This window comes from Phoxinus phoxinus, assembly GCF_949152265.1.
Source record: "Phoxinus phoxinus genome assembly, chromosome: 24".
NCBI classification, from domain to species: domain Eukaryota; kingdom Metazoa; phylum Chordata; class Actinopteri; order Cypriniformes; family Leuciscidae; genus Phoxinus; species Phoxinus phoxinus.
Genome location: NC_136899.1, coordinates 5,520,788 through 5,547,930, shown reverse-complemented (window position 1 = coordinate 5,547,930; position 27,143 = coordinate 5,520,788). Strand labels below are relative to the sequence as shown.

The following is a 27,143-nucleotide window of genomic DNA, read 5'->3' as shown; positions in this document are numbered from 1 at the left end:
CAAAGGCTTTTGAGTTGTTACATTTAAATCATAACGTAGTGGTCTGTGATCATATCGTATATGCCTACTTAAATTGATAGTTCACCCAAACATTTTAATTCTGTCATTAATTACTCACCCTCATGTCGTTCCAAACCCGTAAGACTTTCGTTTATCATCGGAAGACAAATTAAGATATTTTTGATGAAATCTGAGAGCTTTCTGTCCTCCATTGACAGCTATGCAACTACCACTTTGACGCTTCAAGAAGTTCATAAAGAGTCCATATGAATTGAGCGGTTTAGTCCAAATTTTCTGAAGAGACACGATCGCTTTGTGTGATGAGGAGATTTAATTTAGTCTTTTATTATTCTTGAATGTCAGATACAGATTTTTAGATTCATCAGTTGTGTTAACTCACTTTTCTCATGTTGGATGACAAATATTTAACATTTGGGTTGCTCACAGCTGTACTTCAGTCAGCATGACCGATACAAAAGGACACTTTGATCAGCTAAACAAGAGTTTCTACTGAAAATATGATGTAGTGTCGTTACAATAGAAGCACTTTTTTTTAAGCATGAGTGATTCTAACACATTTCCATGAGTTCCACTGCCAAAGCATCATGAATCAAGTGCACATTTCTCTTCGCCTTATTGTGCCATTTCGAGCCAGTGAAATGAAAACGGCTTCGCCTCAGCGTAATGAAGTGAAGCATGGCTTTAAGCAAGGGTGCTTTCATTTCTGTTTTAACAAAACATTTGCAGATTCCATCAAAGTGGTAAAAAAACACACAGAGAGGATTATAAAAAAAGATGGCGAGCCATAAACAGGCAGGCAGGTGTTGATGATGCAAATGAATCAGATGACAGATGGTTAGCGACTCCATCACTCACTGTGTGGATAATGGATAGAGGTAATCAAATCCCTCTGTGAATCTGGGACTTTCTTCAGAACTTTCTCCATCGATATCACCATCAAACACTTCCTGAGCTGTGCAGCTCTACTGGAGGGAGGAATCAGCATGGTGTCAACTTCTGAAAGACAATTTTGCCTGAAATGTTCGTTCCGTCATTGCCTTCAGGTGTCAACCTTTTTGACAAGTCACAGACATGATAATGAGGGTAAAACACCTTAAGCACAACTTATGTTTGAATATCCCCCCAAAACATGCAAAAGCACAGATAGAAATATCAACTTTGAGAGACACCCTCGAGACAGATCTATCATCAAAACTGTTCAAACAACAATGTTTAGATACAGCATAAGCAGAAACCTCTATTCAAAGGTTTAGCCTTTCATATTTGACAAATTGCTGATGTCTGCAGCAAAAAATCCTTTTCCGACTGTTCATTCAAAAAGAGTTTTTTGTACAAACCAGCAAGAGTTTTTTTAAATCTCTAGTCCGCAAACTATTCACATTTACAAAACCCCCTTCGACTATCTCCTCACTTTCCATGAAACTTAATAAAAATGTCACAGACAGCTAAAAGTGACATTAACACAATACAGACTCGTCTCCCGTTTTCAATCCGCTACTCTATAAATCTGACGAATGAATCTTTTGGGAGATGCTGCTGTTTGAAACATAGCCCTCTCTAGAATATGTTGAGCATATGTTACGTTGAGTTGAAACCATCATAAGATCGGTGATCAGGTTAGGCCTTTGGGTGATTTCTCTATTTCAGAACGATTCTAATGAACCTCTCAAACATGTCTGTGAATTGCTGTCACTTCCTAATTGTTCCATATGCAAAGAAACACACTCTCTTAAATTTCAAATGACAAAAAGATAATCAAATAAACCAATGCAACTTCCCCGTCTTAATTTTTCTCCAATCATAACATTTGTTTGAAGCATTTCACGGCAATTTGATATAAAAACTGTCAACTCCCATAAATTCACAAGTCAAGACTGTTGTATGCTCAACACATGCACACTTAAAGGAATAGTTTCCAAAAAAGAAAAGAAAATTCTGTCATAATTGTATCACCCTCATGTTGTATTGTATCCATATGCTGTTATTTCTTCTGCGGATACACGATGCAGCTCTGAAAATTACAAAAAAAAATAAAAGCGAAAAATAATACAACTTAAATATAACGTGTGTAGACATATTTTAGGTTTTAACTCTTTTTGTGTTTCCACATAAAAATAAAAAGCTGTCCTGTAGCTCAAACAGAAGAGCATGGTGCTAACAATGCCACGGCCGTGAGGTTATTGCAGAGAATGAATTGGAAAAAAATAGCTTGAATATAATATTACTGTTTTCTTCTCCTTTTATTAATTAGGATAAGTGTTCCAAGTGGAGCCGTGGCCTTGTGGTTAGTGTATGTGTTCTGACACTAAGTTTGAATCTGACTTGCAACATTTTCTGTTGCTGAAATTCTGTTCCCAATTTTCTTTTCGTTTGCCTTTTTTTCCTGTTTGCATTACTACTTCAACCAGTCAGCACTGTCGAAGCCATTGAGCTCGAAATCCGTAACTTGACATGTCGGTGTGCGTGTTTTTCTTAATGCAAACCAGCGAGGCATGACTAATGCTGTGTCTGAAATCGCCCCCTATACTCTTAAATAGCACACTATTCGAGGGGACAGCTATTTGTAGCGGTGCCCGAAACTATAGTGGACATTATTGAGTGCTACAATAATGAGTGGAAAACCATTGTATGCTCAACGGCTAATACCCATAATGCACCGTGAGAGTCATGCACCAAATGAGCTGAATCATCCATCCATCATTTTCCAAATTATATTGGTGGAGTAATGTAGGGAACAGTGAACGAGGGTATAGGGGGAGATTTCGAACACAGCTCAAGTGTGCTGTGTCCTGAAAAGTAAAGCCAAAGCTTTATTCTGGCTGCAGTATAGGTCATAAACCCTCATGGTCATAAATGAGGGTTTATGACCATGAACCCCCCATGAACGTAATGGGGATATTCTGGGATATTTTGACTTAATTTTTCTATAGTGGAACGAAACTGGAGACACGTCGTCTATCTTTTTTAACGGTCTATGGCAGGGTTCCTCAAATCTCGCCCTGCAGAGTTTAGCTCCAACCCTGATCAAACACACCTGAGCAAGCTAATCAAGATCTTCACTAGAAAATCACAGGTGGGTGAGTTTGATCAGGGTTTGAGCTAAACTCTGCAGGGTAGTGGCCCTCCAGGACCGGATTTAAGGAACCCTGGTCTATGGTCTTTATCAAAAAGAGTACGTGGCAGGAGGACGGTACTGATCCGTTATTGTTTTTACGGTTGAAGACCTGGGAAATGTTATATAAGGAGGCTAATGTTGTATAATACCCCCTAGGCTAACTGTTAAAATGAAATTCATATATGTATTCACACAGGGGTGAATTCAGATTGATTGGAACACTTTTTTTGTCACTTTCCAATCTTCCTGAATTCACCCTATTGTTCGACGTCGGATGTGTGTGTGAATTTACAACGTGTTATTTTTTCCTGTTGAACACAAAATGAAACCTGTGTTTTTACACTACATGTATGTAGCTGTTGCAAACATTGGGCTGTCAATGAATAAACACTTGTTGACACAAACTATTATTTAAATGTTTTATTATAAATAATAACATAAACCATGAGTATGCGATTAACTCGGGTATTGTTTTTACAAGTAACTGACTAGGAGAAATCAGAAACCGTGCAACCCTAAATATTCATTCCTGTAGCTCAAACAGCACAGCGCTAACTATGCGAAAGTCATGGGTTCGATTCCCAGAGAATGCATGAACTGATAATGCGTACTTTGGATATAATGTAAATCGCTTTGGAGAAAATGCATGGATGTAAATTCATTATTACAATAGCCTACTGTAAATAAAAGTGGCGAAAGCAAAAATAAGATGCTTGGATAATGCAGAAATATGCAGCTAGAATGAAAGTAAAGCTGGGTTGTGATGCTGTCCTCGGGCCTTGTGTGGCAGTCTGTGCTGTTACACCTTGCTGCCTGTTAAGATTGCCCTGCAGAGACAGCGGGTAACACAGTCTGCCAGCCCCAGAGAACTGCGAGTCAGGGACGCCTGCCAACACAATGCCCAGGAGAGAGTGAGGAAGGGGCCGAGGGCAGGAGACACACACACACACACACAGCCTTCCTCTGGAGCTCATTACAGCGATATCTCAACGCGATAGAGCAAACGTGGGCTGCGGTTCTGCAAAACCATATACCAGACGATCCCGCGTGCGCATGCATTCAGAAATCTGCCATTTCTTTTATTCTTCATTTTCATCTCTAAATAGCTGTAGATGGGAGAATGTAAATGAGATGGTTATTACGGCAACGTTCATCAAGCCGGGCTGGAGAGACTTCAATAGCTTGATGAATATGCATGCAAATTTGTTAATTAAGTTAATTATTCTGCTGAAAATTCATTTGTCTTCCAAGGACTTTTTTTTTTGCAATGATTTTAACATGTTTCTCTCATTAGTCATGCTCCATGCTATTTAAAAGCACTTTGGTCCACTTTTTAAAAGTTTGACAGTGTTGGAATGAGAATGGAAGATTAAAATAAGACAATGGAAAAGTAAAATGGGGAAAAGGAAGGATTTTGTATATTACATCCTGTCTTTTGGGGGAAAGTAAATGTCAAAACAAAATCTTAATTTTAATTTTAGACACATAAGACATTTCGTTATGTTTATTCATTTGTGTGTAGATTAAATATATTGAGACATTTGAAGTTTGAGAAATTAAATTTGGATTTGACAAAACATTCAAAGATTATGAATTTTAATTAATACATGGTAAATACATTCAGAAGCCGAACAAAACAAAATGCATTCATTACATTTTGCTTAATGATATTTTAAGTTCTAATACAATTGCTATTTGAAATGAGTGTGGCTCATTAGAATCTAGGAAGTGGGATTATGTATTTACATTAAGTCTGTTTGATCAAGACAAATGTTTATTTAGTCAATTAGGATATTTACAGTAGCCTGTGTTCTGCCGAAATCTCTTCATCATTGAATTTGCATGAAAACACAAGTGAGTTTTGTTTAGATCTGATTAAAAGCACTGCATGCAGAAAAATGGGAAAGATACCAGTAAACGTTTTATCTGTAAAGTGTACAGACATTTCCTTTAACCCTAAAACAACGCAATAATGTATTTTTTTTTACCTGTGTGAAAAACAGGTAAAACACCTGTGAACAATCTATATTTTTACAGGCTTTTCTTCAAGTGTAATGGATGATTATTTTTTTGGGGATGATTACGTTTTTGCCACCCTTTCCAAAAAAAGTAGGGGAAAAAAAAGGGAGATCAAAGCCATAATTATGAAAATGAAGCAATATAAATGTAGTACTTGTATCTAGCCAATTGCCTTCTTTTCTGAACAATGGAAAATCCTTTACAAATCTTTTTGGCAGCTAAAAATCCTGTCAAACAATAATGACTCCACCTTAACCACGCCCATGTTGCTGTCCCGCCCCCTCTCATTAGCTGTAAGTGTTACTCACTTCAGTGTTAAATGCTTTGTGTAAACTTATCTATGCCAGGGTTTTTCCAAAAATTTTGAACAGATGAATCTTTTCATAACCCCAAACTTTTTTTGCATTCATCAAGATACAAGTTTATACTTCTTTTTTACTTTGAATCAAATGTTTGAATGTTCATCTTGCAAGTTGATTGGGTTGATTTAAATCTAGGAAATGTATTATATTTGATTATTTATTATAATCTTTATTGAAGATTTTGTTTTCAATGCATATGACGTTAATGAATGGGATTATAGAAACCCTTGATGAAAATTATTTTCCACAATTCAGGAGTTTTCTCAGTTTAAGAAATGATAATCTATATAGTTTACCACTAATACAGTTCATCACAGAAGCTTGCACAAGCAATTAACAAATATTTGATAGATCAAATCTATTTTAATGAGATGGATATAGATCATTTGGAATTAAGTGTTGGTGTAGCATTTTAAGGTATAATGCAAAAACAAAACAAATGGCTATATTAAAAATGCAATGTTATCTTTATAAGGACAAATGTTTTAAATGTTTTCAGGTATGAAACAGAACAACAAATCCTTTCCTAGCCACAAACATGGCTGATATTGAAGTTCTATTCCGAAAGAATTCAGTCAAAAAGCATGTTTGTCTTCTATCCAGCAGGATGTATTCAGTCCTGTGTGTCTGTCTGCATGTTACGTGCCTGTCTGACTATGTGTGTGTGTGTATCTGTCAAGTTGTCGTTCTGTGTGCGAGAGGAGGCTGTAAATCACTGTAAATCTCTCAGAAATGCAGCGAGCAGCTAGGCTTCTCTGTAGGGGGTCGTCATCTTCTCCTGCCTCAAAACTGCAACAGACCGGCCCGACACGTACCGCAGCAACTGGCCAAAAACACCAAGAGACACGTGCACATTCCTCATGTATAGAGCATGTCGAGGATGCACAGATTGTTAAAACTCACAGATACTCGTTGCATAACATAAAAACCTGACGTTGATACACAGATTTTGGGATGTAAGGTTCTTAAATTTGGTTTAACATACTTGTTTTTAAACCTTAATTATTTTATCCAAATAGCTAGCTGTTCCTAAACCTAGTGAGGTTCTTGCTGCTTACAATCAGATCCTAAATGTGTTTCTCACACAAAACTATTGTATCATTTATGACTTGGAAGTTGGAATAGTTTTGCCATTTTGTCTTTTTTGTTTAAGACAGACATAGTCACTATGACCTTTGTGTGGAAAAGCTCAGCATGAAGAACTGCATCTCCTTTTGTTTTCAGCAGAAAACAGAAGGGCATATATACATATTTGGAACGACATGAAGGTTGAGTAAATCATGATTTCCTTTGTTTTAGTTTGCAGTGTTTATAATTGAGCTCATGCAAACAATTCTGACTCAAACTTTCAGGGGAAATGTTTTAATAAAGATTGAAAGCTGTTGGAAGCTTAGTGATCCTGGTGTATGCCCTAGTTTGTTTATAGCCTATATTTACCTTTTAATATCTGACTGTTGTATTTAGGCTTCAAAATACATAAAAGTTGTGTTGATTTGTGAAGATCAAGATGAACAAAACATGTAAGAATTTTTTGGACAAAGAGTTTATTTTCTGTGACAATCAAAAAGAAAGTCCTATAGGGTTTTTGTCTAAGACCAGGGTGATGCACTCAGAGGAAAAAAAGGTACAAATGCTGTCACTGGGAAAGTACCCTTTAAAAAGGTTTTAATATGTACCATCTAGTATACTTTTGGTACCAATATGTACCTTTGAGGTAGGCCTACCGTACTTTTTTTGCACTCTTTTGGCACAAAGGTGTACCTTTTGAAAGGTCTTATGTAGCCCCGCCCCCTTTCCAGCCCCGCGCTCATTTCGTTCTCTCTTCCGGTTTGAATTTCAACAGCATTAAGGTTAGATTTGACGGATTTATGAATTAACTGCTTGTTTTTTTAATCTTCCTGGTCAGTTGACATCTGTTATTATGACATCCACTTCAAATGCTCATGATAACTTTCACTAACTCTACAATAAGTAAATCCACTTCACCAGCTAATTAGGCTAATCTTTGACAGCAATGCCATAGAAATATGCTACCGCCAAAAACTAAAGTTCAAACACAAAATTCTAAAGATGGCTGCGCACTTGTTTCTCTGGCTCATAAGGTCTATAAAGAACATAAAATACATAGCATAAACAAATATTGAGTGAAATGTTAATTTATTTTGCTGTAATGAAGAAAATTTGAGAGAATGAGGTTACACTTTATTTTAAGGTGTCCTTGTTATGTGTAGTTATGTCTGCATTTAAGTTCTGACTAATACTACATGTACTTAGGCTACTATAGGGTTAGTATTAGGGTTTCGGTTTAGGTTAGTTGCATGTAATTAAGAACAATTTATAGTAGGCTAATTACTATATAGTAATAATACCCTCATGTCACGATTCGATACATATCACGATACTAAACTCACGATGCCTTATTATTGTGATAGCCTATACTCCAAGGCATGATAACAGGTTAACAAAAAATGTAGTTGATCAAAATGCTAAATTTGATATTACATTGGGTGTAAATTAATATGGCTTGGACTTGGTGCTGGTAAGTTAACCCAATGCACAGGACAGTGGTGACACCAGAATAAAAATATTCATGATTCTGAAGCTGAAAATACAGAATTATTATAGACGAATCCGGTATGCTTGAACCTCACTAAATAATGTAGACCACTTTTTACTGGTAACAAGACATTGCATTATCAGGACCCATACATATTCCCCCATTGCATTATTATACATTATATCCAACATTATAGTAGTTTAATACTGACACTAAAACTCTGAAAACTAGAATTTTTTCTCACACTGTCATTTTTATTTTGGGTAAACATACCCAATACATATTGTCACTATCCACTATTGTCGCATTTTTGTATTGCGATACATCATGACCAGCTATTGTTACACCCCTATAACTACTAACTACATGTAACGTGTGTAACAAAGACACTGTATAGTGTTACAGAAAATGATTAGAATATTTAGAAAAATTAAGAAAATATATCTCTATTTGATCTCTTTGCTGTGTTCTGGGACAGCCTTAAACACGAAGGGGAAGGACACATGCAATTCTGTCTTAAATCTGACTAGTATCTCTTAGATGGCATGATTAGTATTCTGCCTAAACTATTTCAAACAGCCTTCATGTCGAGAACAGGCCTAAAAATTCTGTCTAGGTATGCAACTCAACTCACAAGGCATTGGACCAGAGCTATTGTTTATGAGGCCCAGAGCGTTTCTTTCATCCCCAGTTCTATCTATCTCCGGTCAAAGCAGTTTAACACTCTCTGGCTGACTCTGTGAAGTTTATCTCAGTGAACAAAACACGCGAGGTGTCCACAACCCCCCCAAAGAACCAGCATTAAAAATCCAAAATATGTAATTACGATCAAGTTTGTTGCGTTTAACCAATTAACCCCGTATATGTGGGCATGATGAAAAAAAAAGTGTAAGTGTGAACTTTTTTTTTTTTTTTTGCGTGCATATGGTATGCAGCCATTCTCAACGACTCCTTTCTCATCTCTAAAAACGGATCACTCGGAAAAACATATTGTAGAGACGCCAGACCGTCCGTTTCCCTGGCAGCTGCCGACACCGTGAGTACAAGCCAATGAAAACACATAGTCCCCTGTTCCCTTTTTTAATTGGGATATTTTAGTGCTATTAGCTGCACACCTCCTTCCCCAAACATTACGAATGCAGATATGCACCCTGTCGTGGTCACTGAACCAGGTACAGTCTCAGAACTCAGGTGTCTCTGAAAGGAAAGCGTGGATGTGTTTGGCAACCTGCTCTGTTGATGAAGGTTGAGCTAAGACTAGAACAGAAGAACTGGATGTATGCCATCACGTTGAGGAGCTGCTGTTTTGAGGTTGAGTGTGTGGAGTGAAAAGAGTGGGGGTGTTTGGGCTCTAAGGGGCTGACACCATATGTTATGTCAGCATTCATTACACTTTTATAGAGGCCTACAGTGCTTTGCTTTCAACGGAATATTTTATCTGTGTATAGGATGTGTCTGGTTAAAGATGTGTGCGGAAAACAGTTTTAATATTTGATATTTAATCTATCAAAAGTGATAAATTGGCAAGGTAGGTGTACACCGATATCAATTATATATCGCCATCTGGTGGTTTCAGAAGTACTGACATGTAGATTAATTTGTACAGACAGCATTCTCAGATGGAGATCAGCGGATAAACAATGGAACTTCTCTCCTCTGAGCATTTCTGTCTTTCTCAAAGGAGTAAAGAATGATGAATCGAAATGAAAGAGTCCGCTGATTGCAGTATACTAAGGGAATTGGCTAAATTGAGTATAGGGAAGATGGGGCTTGTTCTCAGTAACTATAGAGACTCAAAAAGTTGAATTGCATTATACGTTTCAGTTTATACATTTCAAACAACAAACACTTTTAAATATTAGATTAGCCTACTTTCTGTAAATTCTGTCATCCAAACAAAAAATCCAGTAATATCATATTTTGTAGGCTAACAGTTGCTGGATGAACAAGTGAACACTATAAAACCAAATTAAAGCAAGAATAAATACGCAATGAAGGTATAGGCTAGATGTTAACTAATTTTTTTTATTTTGCTTTCATTTCAAGTTTTTAAATATGACTATTTAGGTTTAATTCTTTTTTTTTTAGTTCATTTTTAGTTCATTTTTAGTTTTTCTTCTGCTGAAACTTATTTCAGTTAGTTGCAAAGACAACATTTCAAATTTTTGTTTAGTTTTAAGTTTTTTTTTTAGATCTCTAATATTTATATATTTTTTCCAGCTATCAAATAGTTTTATGTATAAGAACCCTGCTCAAGACAAGGGTATTTCTCATAAATATCAGGTTGGCACAATAATATTGAGGTAATATTGAGATCAAACATTTTATTTATTTATTTTTATACAAGTTGTTACTAATATCTGTGGTTTAATCACTGTGCTTTACCATTTTCATTAATTGTTTATGAATTGCTTTCATAATTGTTTCAGGTCTTTTTTTAGACTTGGTTTAGGTATTTTTGTTTTGTTTGGTCAGCATGATGCTGGTTGTAATTATTTTTCCCTGTTGACTTTCATTACAGATTTGACCTTCACCTGCATCAATGAATGGTAAGAATTCATAAATTCATTTCCTACATCTCAAAGTTAATACCAGCACGTTTTGGTGCATCTAACCTAAAAAATATCTTTAACCAGTCCACAATTATAGATTCTCTCTGACTCCTTGAGCAGGTTTTACAGGGGTTTGGACAATCTAGGACTGGTTTAAGTTGGATTTTTTTTCAGGGTATTAATTTTTTGCATTGCAAACAGCGTGATGAATTTTCCGTTTCATTATATGCAAGCTGGATAGAGAAGCTGTTGCATGAATCTACTTTTCGGCCTGTTGGTGAGAAATGACAGCGGCACTCCAATAAAGCTGGAGGTCGGGGTCAGTGTCACTACGATTATTTATGGCCAATATCATACTGCAGAGAAACAGCTTCTGAAACTGAATCACTGCTTATAGAGACGTGAGAGGGTCGAATGCTCGGGAATGCAATGCCACACAAAAACAATAACAGCTGGCTGGCCTCTGGCTAAACACTAACAAAAATAATGGAATCTGCTGACTGCCAGACAGGCATTTAACAGTTTTGTCCAATATCAAGCTCTCATGTAGAATTAATACATATGCATGCATAGCCATTCCTTTCTTTTTCATATTTAAACACGCAATAAAACTCAGTGAGCTGTAAAATGGCTCTTAAAAAATTGATCAAAAGTGATCAATTGTTCAGATATGAATGGACTGATTGTTAAAATGGGTGAGGGAAAAGAAAACAATAAAGCATTAAGAGCAGGAAGAGTGTGCTGATGAGTCGGAGACATCCATCATTAACTCTGCTGGAGGTAATGGAGTGGAGCGGAGAGGACGGTGGACGGCCCCAGGCATCCGCACGTGCTCCGTCTGTTTCCATCGGATTCAGACCAAAACTCACTCACTCCAGCACATCTTAGTGCGCAAACTGTGTCTTCGCTTTTTACAAGCTGGACTCGAGGGAAAAAAATAACTATGGTAACACTTTACAATAAGGTTTCATCAGGTAACTATGTACTAACAATGAGAAATAATTCTAAATCTTAATCTTGTGTTCATTTCAGCATTTAAAGGGATAGTTCACCCAAAAATGACACCCAGCTGTCATTACCCATATTCTTCAAAATATCTTCATTAGTGTTCAGCAGAAGAAAGAAATGCATACAGGTTTGGAACAACTTGAGGATGAGTAAATGATGACAGGATTTTCATTTTTGGGTGAACCATCCCTTTAATGAACCTGAACTAGCATGACCTTAAAATTAATAGTTGATTAATTAACATTAACAAAGTTCAATAAATACTGTAACAAATGTATTGCTTATAATTTAATGTTGATTAATGCATTAATTAAAGTGACAATATTGTAAAGTTTTAGCAAATCTATTGACAGATTAATTTAAGTAGAGAACAAATTGTTCTTTGAGTCTAATCTTTTCAATGAATCATTCGAACCGGTTCACAAAGAAATGTGAAGTGAGTTCCTCGAAAGACTGACAGTATCGAGACATCTCATTCATTAACAAACCGAATCACTATCAATGATGAAACTTGATGAACATCTCATTCACAACAAGAAGATATGGGGTTTAAGAGTTATGTAAAAGTGACTGATGATCATACCCAATTAAACTGACGCAATGATATTATTAAAACATTTTTGGTGGATGTTTATTTATTTAGTACAGAGACCCTGCACATGACATGGGGATATATATGTATCACGGTCACAAATTAAGAATTAATACCTAGTTTTACTAAAATCGTAGACCCAAGTTGTAATAATTAGGTCACTCTTTTTAGTTCAATCAAAACAAGGGAACGAATTCTTATTCGTGGCCACAATATATGTGTGTTTTTGGCCACATCATCTGCAGAGCTTAATTTAGTCCTATTTTAGCTGTTTTATAGCTTGATTAAAAAAACATCCCTGTAGTTGACAAAATGCTATGGTTAATGATGCATTGACTCATAACACACTGGTCAGTGAATTTATCTTTTTTGGTGAAAGTGCTCAAGATTAAAATCACTTGGATGAATCAAAATGTCCAACACTGCAGCCTGGTTTCACAGACAGGGCTTAGATTAAGCCAGGATTAGGCCTGAGTTCAATTAAGACATTTAAGTAGCTTTTATGAATGCATTAGAAGAAAAACATTGCTACATTAGCATTTGCATAATTTAAGATATGTCAGTGCAAGTTACTTTGTTAAAATAGTAATGCATTTTAGTCCAGGACTAGATTTAAACATTGTCTGTGAAACCAGGGGTACAAGTTATGGATTAGCAACCTTACACTTGTATTTTTTGAGATTGGGTTAATAAAAGGGCCTTGTGACTTCCCAGAATACAAGCAGAACATATGAAAATAGAATTACTATTCAGACAGTTACCTTCAAACTGTCTTTGCTCTGGTAAAAAGTGTTTGAAATGCCCATGCAGCCTTAGCAGCGAGAGATTGGCGTCCCTTCGTCATAAACTACTCCATGCCCTTTAAAGCGGATTACGCTCATGTTTGAGCCTGACGGGACAGCCAGGACACTGCAGGCTTAGGCCACAGCTGAGAGGATTTCCAGCCCTGACAATGAGCCAATCTACAAGAGACTAAACAAAAGTGGTTTACCAACAAAAAGCATTGTTAATGTTATAAACGACCTAGAACACCACATGCTTTTTCCATACAAGAGAATGTCCAGGTTCATATTAAACATGATAAAAAGCATCGCTTTACTACTAAATTTCCATTGAAATACAGAAACCCACATCATTTCTGATTTAAGGCTTCTTTCAATTTCATGCCAACTATGTGTAATGAGCACAGTTTAAATTTTTGTGCCATCTAGATTTAAACTAGCAATATGTATTCGGATAGCTCAAATTCTTAGCTAAATAAAATGTTTAATCCGTAGCATTCAAACCAGCGTTACGAGGGAAGAGAAGACAAGTCACAAATGTTCAAAGTCACATAACTTTATTGTCCTTGATAAAAAGATATTGTGCAATTGAGTGCATCTATCATAAAACGTTCACAAGCATCAGCAACAAAGATTCAGTATCTAATTCGGACCAGCCTGGAATTAGTGGTCCGGTTGAGGTCATTATGAAGATTCGAGCATGAAAACAAACAGATTTACCCTGCTGTCAGTGTTGTTAGCATATGGTCACAAGAACCCTGCCATGAGTATACTAGGATTGCTACATGCTGGTGCAGTCCTTTAGAAAGCCCTGGAGGGGCCGACATTTTAAAACCCGTGAACCTTCAACTGCTCCTCCTTTACGATGTTGATCTGGAAAATAGCAAAACGGAAATGCTTAAACTGATTTGAAGTCCAAAACAAAAATCAAACATGTTTAAGACAAAAGTATACTTCACCTCCATCAGAAACTGACAGATGTTCTTCCTCTGGTCACCCTGTAACTGGATCACCTCTCCATACTCCGGATGCTCGATCACTGTACCATTGCAGGCAAATTTCTATTAAATAAAACAGCACAAGATTACTCAACACCTAGTAAGACTTTGGGAGAAAGGCTTCCGAATAACTAGGGGTCAAAAAGTACCTTCTTGAAGGCTTTTACAAGCTTCTTTTTATCATAATCATCAGCGATGCCTTGAACTGTGGTCAGTGTTTTGCGGCCGTTCCTTTGCTGAATCCTTATGTGGATTTTATCCTCCGTCCCAGCCGGGAGCAAGTCGTCACCCTTAGTTGCATCAGCAAAGGGATCTACGGAGAAACAATGAAACACTTAAGTCTGTTAGAAGAAAACCTGGGGCTGAGATTTTTCCTGTACTACTACAATGAGCTCAAGTTGCACAATTGGAATGAATCAAGATGGAGATAAAAATAATAATAGCCGATATATGCATACCTAGACGTTTTATAGACAGCTCTTTTAAAGAGACAGTTCAACCAAGACAATTCCGTCATCATTTACACGCCCTCAAGTTGTTCTAAACCTGTATGAGCTTCTTTGTTCGCTGAACACAAGAGGATTTTGAAGAATGTTGGTAACCAAATGGTTGTTAGTCACCATTGACTTCCATAGTGTGAGAAAGAAATGCTATGGAAGACAATGGGCCACCAACTGTTTGGTTACCAACATGCATTCAAATATATTGTGTTCAAAAAAGAAATGTATACTGGTATAAAACTACTGAGTAAAATGATTTTTTAAATTTTTTGGCCAACTACCCCTTTAATGGTTTGCCACACGTTTGAAACGATGAATAAACAAGGAACTGATTAAAGATTCCAAAGGGGGGTTTTCGCGGTGATGTCATAGAAGAGCCACCATTTTAGATTCCAAAAAAAAACCGCAAGAACAATTCTTAAAATCATATTTTTCTTAGTGTGAAGAACATTTTAAAAATCCAATGAACCTTCCCCCCACAAACAACCTTTCGTGAGGTGGAAAAGTGGATTTTAACGGATCTTCGTCGAACCACAGATGCTAATACAGAACCTCAATTTTTAAGAGGCCTTTCAAAAAAAGAAATCTTAACGTTAACGTTACAGATATTCCGCTATCAGCAGTTTCACAAAAACATGTTTTATAGATTACAAATTTATAACGTATACGTTATATTATAAAGGTGCCATTGTTTTCCCTACGAACTTTCACAGGCATAGGAATTCGCATTTTTTAAATTTCGAAGGAAAAATAAAAACGTTTAACTTACTGTTTGCATCGACTAATTAAATAACATGTTCGTATGGATGGATTTGTGCACAGACACCAAACAACACAATGCTCAAGATGCGGTCCTTTTGTAAACTCGTGCAACTTACCAAAGGACTGGAGGTTCTGTATATTGGACATGCGATATTACTGCGATAACTTTAACAGATGAAAGATGTCGGCGATCAATGCCGTTTGGAGATGCTTGCTTAGATTTGTAGTTATTTTGTAAATCGTCGACGAAAACACAGAGCTGCTGCTTTAATCTGCCTGATGCAACTATCGCGTGGGACACAGGCAGCGGAAGTGCTTTACTGCGCTGCAGAGAGCGGTGACAAAAGGCTTTAAGTAGCCTACATTGCCAGCTGTATTTAATTTAGGATCTTTCACTAAACAGATATATAATGCCGATATGATCTCAAGATTATCTCAATAAATATGTCACGATAATATATATATATATATATATATATATATATATATATATATATATATATATATATATATATATATATATATATAACTATATATATATATAGTTAGTTAGTTAGTGGCAGGAGTATAGTACTATTGTAATGTTCAATGTCTAATTATTTTATTATAATTATTTTGGATGCTTTACTGACAGTGATATTTGACAAGTTGGTTTTAATTTGAGGTCTTTAAACAACCCGGAAGGAAAGCTAAACAATCGCTTAGCTCTTAAATTAACGTTTTCAGACTTTTCCAAAACGTCATTTTGGTTATAGTGTAAGTTTATATTATCATCAAAATATGTGTCTCTTCCAAAGTGGTGAATTATTCTATAAATAGCAAATATCATAATACTATGCTTTTACAGGCAAAGACCTAGCCACTACATCCGGGGATTTGCGCTGCATGGGCCCATTCTACTTACGGACACTAGATGGCCCTAAAGAGAAATTGTTTGGTTTATTTTACTTTACTTTTTTTTTTTTTAAACAAAGAACACAGGGGATACATGTATCTCACAAAAAATAGGATAAGAAACTCAAGGTAAAGCAAGGCAGTAAAGTACATACCGTAAGTGATAGTCTACTGAAAAAAAAGATTGAATAATAATTAACAAAACATTTAAAGCAATAGAAACTGAACATACAATAAATGAATATTGGCTTACATTACTGTGATTTTAAAAAGCACGATATCGAATTCAAACATTTAATAAATAATTTCCCAAAATATTATCCTTGCTTACTGCTTGCTTGGGTTTGTGTTCGGTTTATTTTATTTTGGTTTGAACAGGAAATGGAACAAAGCTAAGTGGGCATTTTTTTTTTTTTATGTTTTCTTTATCGTCATATAATTCCATTTTCTTGTTATGTGATGAAATGATTGTGTACAATTGTTAATTTAAAAATTGTTTTGTAAAATACATATTTTGCGCCTTACCGTTATTGTCCAGCAGGCGACACTAAATAGAACGGTTGCTCGTTTAGACTACCACCGAAGAAGTGAAGCTCACGTAACGCCGATTAATTCGCTTAATTTAACAACGCTGTCTTTTCGTATAGTAAAGATTATGGTGAAGTCATCGGTGAGATAAACAACGCCTGTTGTCATAACCTAAGAACATAACAGAAGCGGATCTGACAGGAGCACAAGAATATCTCAGCGAAAATATAAGCAAAATATGTTTTCTCTGCCCTCTGCCTTTCAGTCGCAGGTATGAAGGTATTTCATTGTTTTAAGAAGTGGTCGTCAAAGCCCGTTTTGTAAACAAATAAGTGACTGAGAGTATTAACGAACGTGAACGAGAAACCAGTGTGTGAATGAGGATTTTCATAACAAACTTTGATCTTGTTCATTTAAGTCTGATGAATTTTTTTATTTAAAACAATAATATTGTCTGCTATTGAAAGTTTATGTTAATGACAGCCTATTTCTGCCACGTTCTGACGCTATTTAGATGGACCATCAAACAGATTACATCATCTTATTGACTTTATTTCATAAAATCATCTGTTGCGAATTAATTTGTTATTTATTCTTCACTGTTGTTTGAAAACACAATTATACAGATATTCTGTATACATGTATTATATATTAAATTATTTTAATCAATAATAGTGTAATTGATGACATGGTTATGTATTATTGCATTCATTCTGGTTGTTCAACAACAGCTGTGAAAGTGTGTTTAATAGAGAGAATGAGTGTGTGAAGGTGTCTGAAGGGTGTTTCAATAGTATGTCAGTAGTGATATAACTGACCTACAGATCAACACTGTAGTATCAGTCATACACGGAGAGCTTATGTGTCTCTGTGACTGGTAACTTAATACAATTTTATTATTTTATTTGCTAACCATATTCTCCACACCAAGTTATGCAATGTGACCAAAATTTACTTTTTTGGTACTTTTTTTAGGGAACAGTGCCTTTCACCCATCTAATCAATGTGGTCCAGTACCTGAAGAGTTCAGCCAACTCAGCCGTAACCACATCGGTGCAGAGTCTACAGAGAGACCTTTCACCTGAACATGACCCACTCCTCAATGAGGTATGACAGTCACGGATACCGCACTCACGATGTTTCAAAGTAGTGCATGTTCATGTTGTTTACACCAAGGCTTTTATTGTAGTTCACTCAAACTAATTGTGTTGCTTAAAAATTAAATTTACGTTAACTGAAATAAAATATAATTAAAAGGATAGTTCACCCAAAAAATTTAATTCTGTCATCATGTATTCTCCCTCAAGTTGTTCTGAACCTGTATTCAATTTCTTTCTTCTGCTGAACACAAAAGAAGATAATACCTTCCAAAGTATGGGGGGAAAAACACTATGGGGAACAGAAACTCTTTGGTTACAGACATTCTTCAAAATATATATTTTTGACTTCAGCAGAAGAAAGAAATTCACACAGGTTAGGAACAACTTAAGGCTGTGTAAATAATGACTGAATTTTCATTTTTGGGTGAACTATCCCTTTAAACTTATTATATTTCAGCTAGTTGCGAACAAAGGCACAAGTTGTCATTTTCGTTTAGTTTAACTTGTAGTAGAACAACTAAAACTGAAATAAAAATGATAAAAAAAATGATATTGACATTAAAAAAGAGGTAATAAAAATGAAAAAAAGAACACAACGAATTACTAAAATATCACTAAAATGAAAATGTTTAATAAAAACTATAATATTATCTCAGTGATACTAAAATAACACTGGTTTCCACTGCGCTTCATGGTTCTAACTGTCTTGTTTTCACAGCCGAAAGTTAACTTGAAGGAGCTGGGTCTGTCAGAGCTGAGGTTCAGTCATGTACGTGATGTTCTGGAACGCCTGCTGCCTTCTATAGATCCAGAGGAGAAATCCATCTCCAGCGCTGCTCGAAACTCGACAGCATGGAGAACATCTCACATGTCTGCCCCCTCCTTCTTCCAAAACAAAAATGGTAAGGTTAACCACAACATAAAGTGATGCTATCATGTTTTGAAGTATATTTGTCTCTCTGATTTTCTGGTAGCTCAATAATTAGGTTTATTCTCATACAGAAATTTTCAATGCGGCCACTTCTTTTCAATAAACCACATCTGTTAAAAAAATAAGTTGTTCCAGCTTCACAGGAAATGACACTGCAATTTTTGTATCATTTCTAATTTGCTGTACTTTAATACTTTGTGCAAGCTAGGTCACAACTTCAAGTAGATAACTAAATAACTTATTTATTTGGATGTTGACATTTTGTTGCACCAACAAGTTTTCTGATTTCCAAAAACTTTCCATTCTTAAATTGCCCCATTATGCTTTTCCGGATATTACCTTTCATGTAGTGTGTTATATTTTGTGTTCGTAACACTGTGTATCGGTTACTAAGGAGGAAGATCCGGAGCTGAAATTCAGATATGCTAATAGGCGTTTCGTCTCTGACACGTGCTAAGCTGTAGACCAATCACAACAGACTGGGCCATCTGACCAATCAGAGCAGAGTAGACTCTCAGATAGAAGAGGTTTAGAGAGACCAAATCCTTTATCGAACTGTTTCAGACTAAAGGCCCATTTTGATGTCTGAAAAGTGATTTATTCTTGACTTTGTTGTGTAATGTAAATTGTATATCTTACCACAGGGTTCTCTCACAAACACACGGGACTCTTTGGCTCTCGGGTGTTTCCCAGGCAAACCTCCAGCCCCCTCCAGACAGCCTGCGTAGATCTGCACCATCTGCAATGTAATCTTTAACAACCAAAATATATAGAATTCACGCCCGTTCACACTAAGAACTATAACTATAATGTTCTATGAATTGTTCTAATTCTACGAGAATAGGGAACTCCACACCACAGCTGGAACAATACCATTGGAATCACTTTCAAAGCTATATTTTACAGCTGGTAAACGATAAAAACATTAACAACCAATAAGGATCCACCCGACCTTATAGAGCCTGAGCATTTAAAGTGGCAAATGACACAACTGCAGTCTGTGCTTATAATAAACGTTATCATCTGTTGGTGTGGATGCTAATATAGTAATATGTATTGTTCTTGGTGTGAATGTCTTGGTTACATTATAGCTATTATATGGATTGAGTTCTGGGTTTATTTTGATGCATGTATGTCTTGTTTGTTTTCATGCATAGTATGGATCCAAAACAGAGGTTTCAAGACAATGAGGTCCAAGACCGGACGTCTGCAGTCTGGTCCTGAAGCTCCAGTAGAAGCAGAGAATTATACGCCAGCCTTTATGAAGGTTAGTGAGCTGCATGACACTGACAAAATATTAGTTCATGCTCTTTAGAGAAACAACAGGTTTTATCTTTGTGATTAATCTGGTTCTGATTTTTCCTTATTCTCTGTCCTCTGCAGGGCCTCCTCATGAAGGAAAAACAAGACACGGGGAGTTTTGAACAGTTATTGAAACAGAATAACTTGTCAGAATCACACCAGGATGCTTTTAAGACTGGCTTCACAGAGGGCTTCATGAAGGCTCAGGCATTGACACAGAGAAATCAAGGTCATATCTTACACGCATATCTGCTTAATAGTAAAAAAAAATGTGTTCTTATGAAAGAGTTTGTTCTTACTTCTTCTGTTTCTAACAGACTCTGTAAAGAGGACACGTCTGATTATTTTTGCCCTCCTGCTGGTGGGCCTGTATGGTGTGTCCAGAAGCCCTCTCTTCTCGGGTAAAGGGTCATTTTCCGACGCTGGTTTGTTTCCCATTTTATGAATTCCTTATATTTGCTTGCCTAATATTGAACTGATAGTTGACTGTAGCTGACTTTTTTCTGCAGCTTTTATTATAAAGTATCAATGTAGTGCCTGAAAGGTTTTGTGCTGTAAAATGATTGGTCGTTTCTTGTCTTTTTGAGCTCTGATAAAATCATTAGAATCCAGTATGTTTTATTTGATCTGTTTACTTGTAGTTAGTTTTCGCACCACCTCTGGTCTGGATTCAGCCTTGGACCCTGTTCAAATGAAAGATGTCACCTTTGAACATGTGAAAGGTGTTGAGGAGGCCAAGAACGAACTTCAGGATGTTGTCGAATTTTTGCGAAACCCCCAGAAATTCACTGTGCTTGGCGGTAAACTTCCCAAAGGTGAAATTCAACTCTTCTTTTATTTATGGTCGTAGGTTTCTTTGTCTTTATTTTTGTAGAAATGTCTAATCTGGATGTGTATTTCAGGTATCCTGCTTGTGGGGCCTCCAGGAACAGGAAAAACCCTGTTGGCCAGAGCTGTTGCGGGTGAAGCAGACGTGCCCTTTTACTACGCCTCCGGGTCAGAGTTCGACGAAATGTTTGTGGGAGTCGGAGCGAGTCGCATCAGAAACCTTTTCAGTGAGTTTTTTGAGGAACAAATTTAATCTTAGAATGCTCATAATGCTTATGATGTTAATAAAATCACTACTTTAACTACTTACTTAACTAAAAAAAATGCAGTTCATGATCCCTAAACTAAATTATAATGTTCTCTGAGGTCCACTTATAATGTTATCAAGATTATTTTTACATAAAAATACATCCTAATTTAGAAGTAATCCGCTATTTTCTATCATGTTTTTGACCCTCTCTTTCGATCACTCGTTTTGATGGGCGTGCCGCATTCAAGACTTGGAAGTAAACGCCCACTGCTATGATTGGGTAACAGTTTTGTATATTAAAATAATTAAGTCCCCGCTATTACACGTGTGAAATTGTTTTGAAAACTTCCGATGTTAAAAAATATCTTGTTACATAGTTAAAACAATTTGCCAACAATGTGATCTTTATAAGTCTTGTTTGTGGCAAAAGTTGTAACTAAAGTTTGAGTTCTTGGAGTTACAACTGTTATAATTGACAAAGAATGTCTTATAGTGTTTTGTTGTGTAATCAGAATTATAAATGAATGTACCATTGTTTGTCACACTGTCGTTCTTATAGGCTATTCATAGTTCATCCTATTCGATAAAGTTAGGGTCGTGCTTTAAATGTTTAAAATGTTTAAAATGTTTTCTACGTGCTTTCTTCTGTATCTGATAATCCAACGGATTAACCCCATAAATGCTGAAGAAATGGAAAGAACAGCAAATCACAACATTCACTATTCAGTTTGACTGCTGCGCTACAGTATAAATACTCACTCAGTAAACAATCTCTAACAGATAAAGCAATAATGAGACATTGTAAAAACACTGTTACTCACACTTGTGTGTTGCGACATTACTCCATTACATTCCAAAGTTGGCAACTGCATCGTCTTGTTTAAAAACTAATTTGCAGAAAAATGAAGTGAACAAATGAACCGTGTCTTACTGACGCCAGTTCGTTACTTGAAGTTCGTTAAAAATAAAGTTCATCCATGCTTTCTTAATGTTAGGATCACAAGAATGGCAATGCAAAGACTGTTTTTCCACAACTTTGCACTTGTTGCTGGAGTAATCCTGTGTTTGCATCAGTCTCGTATTTACTACTACTGACATGTGCAAATCGGTGGGCGGGGCTTAAGAGGCAATGATGTAGAAGTAGACTGTGATCTGCCGAGCACTATGGCGTAATAATGTGACAAGATCCGAAAGAGCCGTTTTCTGAGCTTGTTTTTTGTTTTAAAAGCTGTTTTTGGACTAACGAGGAAGTTTAGAAACTTACAGGATATTTTTTTCTAGTACAATGACATCTTATATGTCAAACGATCAAGGAAAATTTTATTTCTCAATTCATGACCCCTTTAACAAATGTTTTTGCTGTTTTTTCTCACAGAGGAGGCTAAAGCTAGTGCGCCGTGTGTAATATTTATTGACGAGCTGGACAGTGTAGGAGGCAAGAGGATCGAGTCTCCCATGCACCCGTACTCGCGACAGACCATCAACCAACTGCTCGCTGAGATGGACGGGTGAGTACACGGCTTTTTATTACAGTTACTCTTTTTGAAAGACGTTAGACATGGGTCTCATTTTAGTTTTTTAATTGATGATTTCAGGTTTAAATCCAATGAAGGGGTCATTGTGATTGGAGCTACAAACTTTGCTGAAGCTTTGGACAAGTAGGTTTCACTTGACAAAAATCACTTGACATACATTTCTCTAATAGGACACTATTATGATTTCAGTAAAACTGCAATCTTTGTGATTAGCCTAAATATACATCGTCTTGTTAATGTGTGTTTCAGTGCTCTGGTGAGACCAGGCCGGTTTGACATGCTGGTCACTGTCCCAATACCGGATGTAAAGGGACGCACTGAAATCCTGCAGTGGTATTTGAAAAAAATTAAAGTGGATTCTGGTAAGAATTATTAAGAGAAAGCAAATATGTTTCCAAAGATTCTCAATAGGACAATCCGAATAAAATAATCTGTTTTTGTGTGTTTTGTAGCTGTTGATGCAGAGATCATTGCCAGGGGAACAGTAGGTTTCTCTGGGGCCGAACTGGAGAACCTGGTGAACCAGGCGGCACTGAAAGCAGCAGCCGATGGGAAAAACCTGGTGACCATGAAGGAGCTTGAGTTTGCGAAGGATAAGATCCTGATGGGTGAGGAGGACAGTAGTGCCGTACAGCTTAGTCTCTGCAGCATGTGATGGGGATTAATGCTTTGAACAAAGAGATTCTTTTCTGACAACTTCTTCTCTGTCTGTCCAGGCCCAGAGCGCAGGAGTGTGGAGATAGACAAGAGAAATAAGATGATCACAGCCTATCATGAGTCAGGACACGCTATAGTTGCTTATTACACCAAAGACGCCATGCCCATCAACAAAGCTACCATCATGCCACGTGGCCCTTCGCTGGGACATGTGAGTAATTGGTCTCACTGTTCCATTATAACGTTAATGTTATTTTTCATTTTCATTTTTCAGATTAACTAATAAAGATTTCTAAATCTGGATGCATGAAATATTGTCACCATATACGGTAGTTAATTAGCCGATATTATAAATGTTCATTTCAGATATTTTTCTATTTACTTATGGTTGCCATTGTCTAACATTCAAATAATAATAATTTGTTGTACATTACATAGTACAACAGTACTTCTAATGTAATGTAATCTTTATCAAATCTCTAAATGAATATCCATGTTTACTGTATATTATAGTATTTGATTACTGTACATTTATAATGTTGTTATATTAAATGTTTATATAAAAGTTATATTCTTGAAATGAATTATTAAAAAATGTGAGATTGTTTTTATTTATTTGTAATTTGTTTAAACAAAATAATATATAATTTTAATCTCAGTCATTTATCAGAAAATTGCTTGTGCTCCTTTTTTGCCTGTGTTTTGATCCGGAGATTCTGTACTTTCAGAAGATACGTAATAGCGCCCCCTACCATATATCAGTGAAAACATGGAAAGCCGGATAAATGATCTCCCTGACTTATGTCTTCTACAGAAACCAATATCATTGTTAAACAGTTTTGTGTTTTGCTAGATTTTGAATGACAGGATTATACGTTAAAACCCCATTGTGCTGTTTCTCTGGTCTCTCTCAGGTATCCTTGCTGCCAGAGAACGATCGCTGGAGTGAGACACGGGCCCAGCTGCTAGCTCAGATGGACATCAGCATGGGCGGCAGGGTCGCTGAGGAACTGGTGTTTGGAAATGATTACATCACCACCGGTGAGAGGTGTTCCTAACTGATCCTTGCTATTACTTTGAATTCTTGGAAATATCAACATCACGGTTTATTTGTTTCTTTTGCAGGAGCATCCAGTGATTTTGATGGAGCCACTAAAATAGCACAGATGATGGTGACACGGTTTGGAATGAGTGACAAGGTGAAAACTCCTTATGTGACTTAAAAATGTTTTTTATTTTTTATTTTTTTGCCTGTCGTACAGTAGCCTATGTTGTTAGTAAAGATTTCATCATAATTTAGGCCACAGTTTCCCAAACTGGGGTTCGTGAGTCGATGAAAAACAAATAAAGGAAAAATGAAAAATTGTATGTATTCATTCTAAAATCTAAATAAAACACTCACTACAAATATTAAATATTTTAGCCATTCATGTACTTTGGGCAAATCTGAGTTTTATTTCTTTATTTCTTTTTTGTAAATGTAAAAAAATATATATATATTTAATTCATTATCATTTATTAGGCTGAAATGTGAGGTTTATCATTTTATACAACTTTTACATTTTATCAAAATTGTGTAGTTTCCAACTTATTTATATTCTAATATCAGAATTAATGGTGATGATTCCAGGATTTTTTTATTTTATTTTTTAATCGGGAAAAATAAAACTCCCAATCTACATCAGATCACATTGAGTCACATCACATTTCTTATATTCATATATATTTGAAAATAAAGGAAGTAAATAGCGATTTGGAGAAGCCATTTGAGTCCTTCCACGTGTTCAAAAGCCATTAGTGTTGTGTGAGCGCTCACATTCCAGACTTAAATCTGTGTTTCATCCTAATCCCTTCTCCAGCACTCAATTCACGCTTAATTTCTAGAAATGAGCAGCGCACATGCAGGGTCTACATTTCACACACATTCACCCATCTCTAACGTCAGGATCCTGTTGTAATCAGAAACTTGTGTGAGGCCTTTGTTGAATTACTGTTGTGCCTGTAACTGCAGTTCACTCACCTTTCTTTGCTTTGACCAGCTGGGGGTCATGACCTACAATGACCTGACAAACCATAGCCCAGAGACCCGGGCTGCTGTAGAACAGGAAATCAGGGTGTTGTTGCAGGTAGGCCTTTAGTGTTTGTTTGTCTGTGATATTTGATCTGATGATTGTGGAAATTCAGCTTCCTAATTTTCTCTTTCAGAGCTCGTATGAAAGGACAAAGAAGTTGCTTAAGACCTACAGCAAAGAACACAAGCTGCTGGCCGATGCCCTGTTGACTTATGAGACTCTGGATGCAAAGGAAATTCAGATGATCCTGGAGGGAAAGTCACTGCAACTCAGATGATTAATTCCTGGATTAACAGAGACATTTCAAGCTACAATCTTACAATCTTACCTGTAAATATAAACATCTGTAATAAGCAAGACTTTCTAGCCTTCCCTCTTAATATGTTTCATTTTTCAGGCAACATGTTGGCTTTTAAACAGACACTACGCAAATAGAAATCCAGACATTCTTTTAAGTCGAGATGGTAAATTGATCCCTAAAGTACATACAGTATGCCTAAGCAGCGAACCAATGAAAATGGCTACTAATCAATTCAACTGTAAAAGTTTTCCTTTGTTTTTAGAAGCTAAGTATATAGCAGGGTAAAGGATGATGTTCATAACTTGCTTTATTCATCCTATTCTTTGTTGCTCAGTCATCAAATTTAAGCCCTTGTTGTTTTAAGAAATGCAGAAAACCGGAAAGCAAAGAAACTTCTGACTTATAAATGGTGCATTATTTTGCTTGAAATCAATGCCAGTGGGCTTCTGCCTAACTCAGGATGTCTCATTTTCAGTAATCACAGTAGTACAGATTGTTAAGTTATGAATGTAGTAAGTATTATTTTTGCATCCACAGATGTAGAATAAATATATCTGTCAATGTAAATCTGAGCAATTAACTTAGAGTACTGTAGAATGTTTCCGCTGGACCTTTCGAACTTATTAGCTCCTGATCTTATTCATTACGTTATTTATTTGAATATACTCCAGGGGTACGGTAGCTAAAAGCCTCCTGCTGCTATCCTCTCTGTCACATTTGGATTTCCTGCATGTGTGTGTGTTTAAACAGCTCAGGTGACTGCACTGTATATATGTTTGTTTTTGAAAAAGTATTAGTGTGCTTGCTTTTGAAATGAATAACATGTTTATTTCCATTTCTCTCAATCAGAAATGAACATGGATTTGACTATAAATAAAGGCTATTACCTTATCATTTCCTGAGAATAAGAATATAAAGCTGGGATTTTTAATGAGTTTGAAATGAAGGCTAAAAATTAATTGGGTATAAGGTCTTGGATCCTTTTCAAAGGTCCAAAATAAAAGACAGGCAGTAAACCATTCAGTCTGATAATCGCAGGTATCAGGTTATGTGTGCTGAGATAGTTATTGGTCATCTTATTTCAAATTGTGGTCTACACACATTTAGGTCCTGCCTTCTCATCATTCGCTATATGTTTCGTCATGGAAGCCAATTAAAGCCAATCATGAATTAGGGTTTCATCCCAATAGCTTTGAGACAATAGCTTTGTTGTTTCCAGTGAGGGAAACTGCAATCAGTGTTTTACATCTCTACCCAAGTCTGTAATTACAGAGTTTTGTTACAAGAGGAAGGATTGCACATTTAAAGACCCTTTGTTGAAAGAAATGAGTTTTCCCATTGTTATTCAGCTTTATAAAAATGCTTAGACGTTGAAGGGAACTGATGAATACTGGTCACAACCATGAGGAGACCAGCTGAGCTGAGCTCAGAGATTCTTAAGGTTTTTGTTTTTTCTGTAGAGACTGCAAAATAAAAT

At 36.3% G+C, this 27,143-nt stretch overlaps 2 protein-coding genes across 3 annotated transcripts; one reads left to right on the top strand and one right to left on the bottom strand.

Annotated features, from left to right (window-relative positions):
* Positions 1-13,548: 13,548 nt before the first annotated feature.
* On the bottom strand, positions 13,549-15,647 carry eif1b (eukaryotic translation initiation factor 1B). The gene is made up of 4 exons (XM_079602528.1): positions 15,385-15,647; positions 14,156-14,319; positions 13,968-14,069; positions 13,549-13,881 (listed from the first exon to the last, which is right to left on the bottom strand). Exons 1-4 carry the CDS (start codon positions 15,413-15,415, stop codon positions 13,837-13,839), a joined length of 342 nt encoding a protein of 113 aa, XP_079458654.1. The 5' UTR covers positions 15,416-15,647; the 3' UTR covers positions 13,549-13,836.
* A 1,085-nt stretch (positions 15,648-16,732) lies between these two features.
* yme1l1a (YME1-like 1a) lies at positions 16,733-26,580 on the top strand. Of its 2 annotated transcripts, none has more exons than XM_079602483.1 (18): positions 16,733-16,961; positions 17,666-17,797; positions 18,509-18,692; positions 19,366-19,467; positions 19,879-19,988; positions 20,105-20,252; positions 20,341-20,448; positions 20,665-20,838; positions 20,926-21,078; positions 22,477-22,609; positions 22,697-22,759; positions 22,886-22,998; positions 23,089-23,244; positions 23,353-23,504; positions 24,208-24,334; positions 24,419-24,492; positions 25,333-25,419; positions 25,499-26,580. In XM_079602483.1, exons 1-18 carry the CDS (start codon positions 16,929-16,931, stop codon positions 25,640-25,642), a joined length of 2,193 nt encoding a protein of 730 aa, XP_079458609.1. In that variant the 5' UTR covers positions 16,733-16,928; the 3' UTR covers positions 25,643-26,580. The 2 variants fall into 2 exon arrangements, with proteins under 2 accessions (XP_079458609.1, XP_079458610.1); XM_079602484.1 differs by having other exon boundaries at positions 16,800-16,961; positions 20,341-20,424.
* The last annotated feature ends 563 nt before the right edge of the window (positions 26,581-27,143 follow it).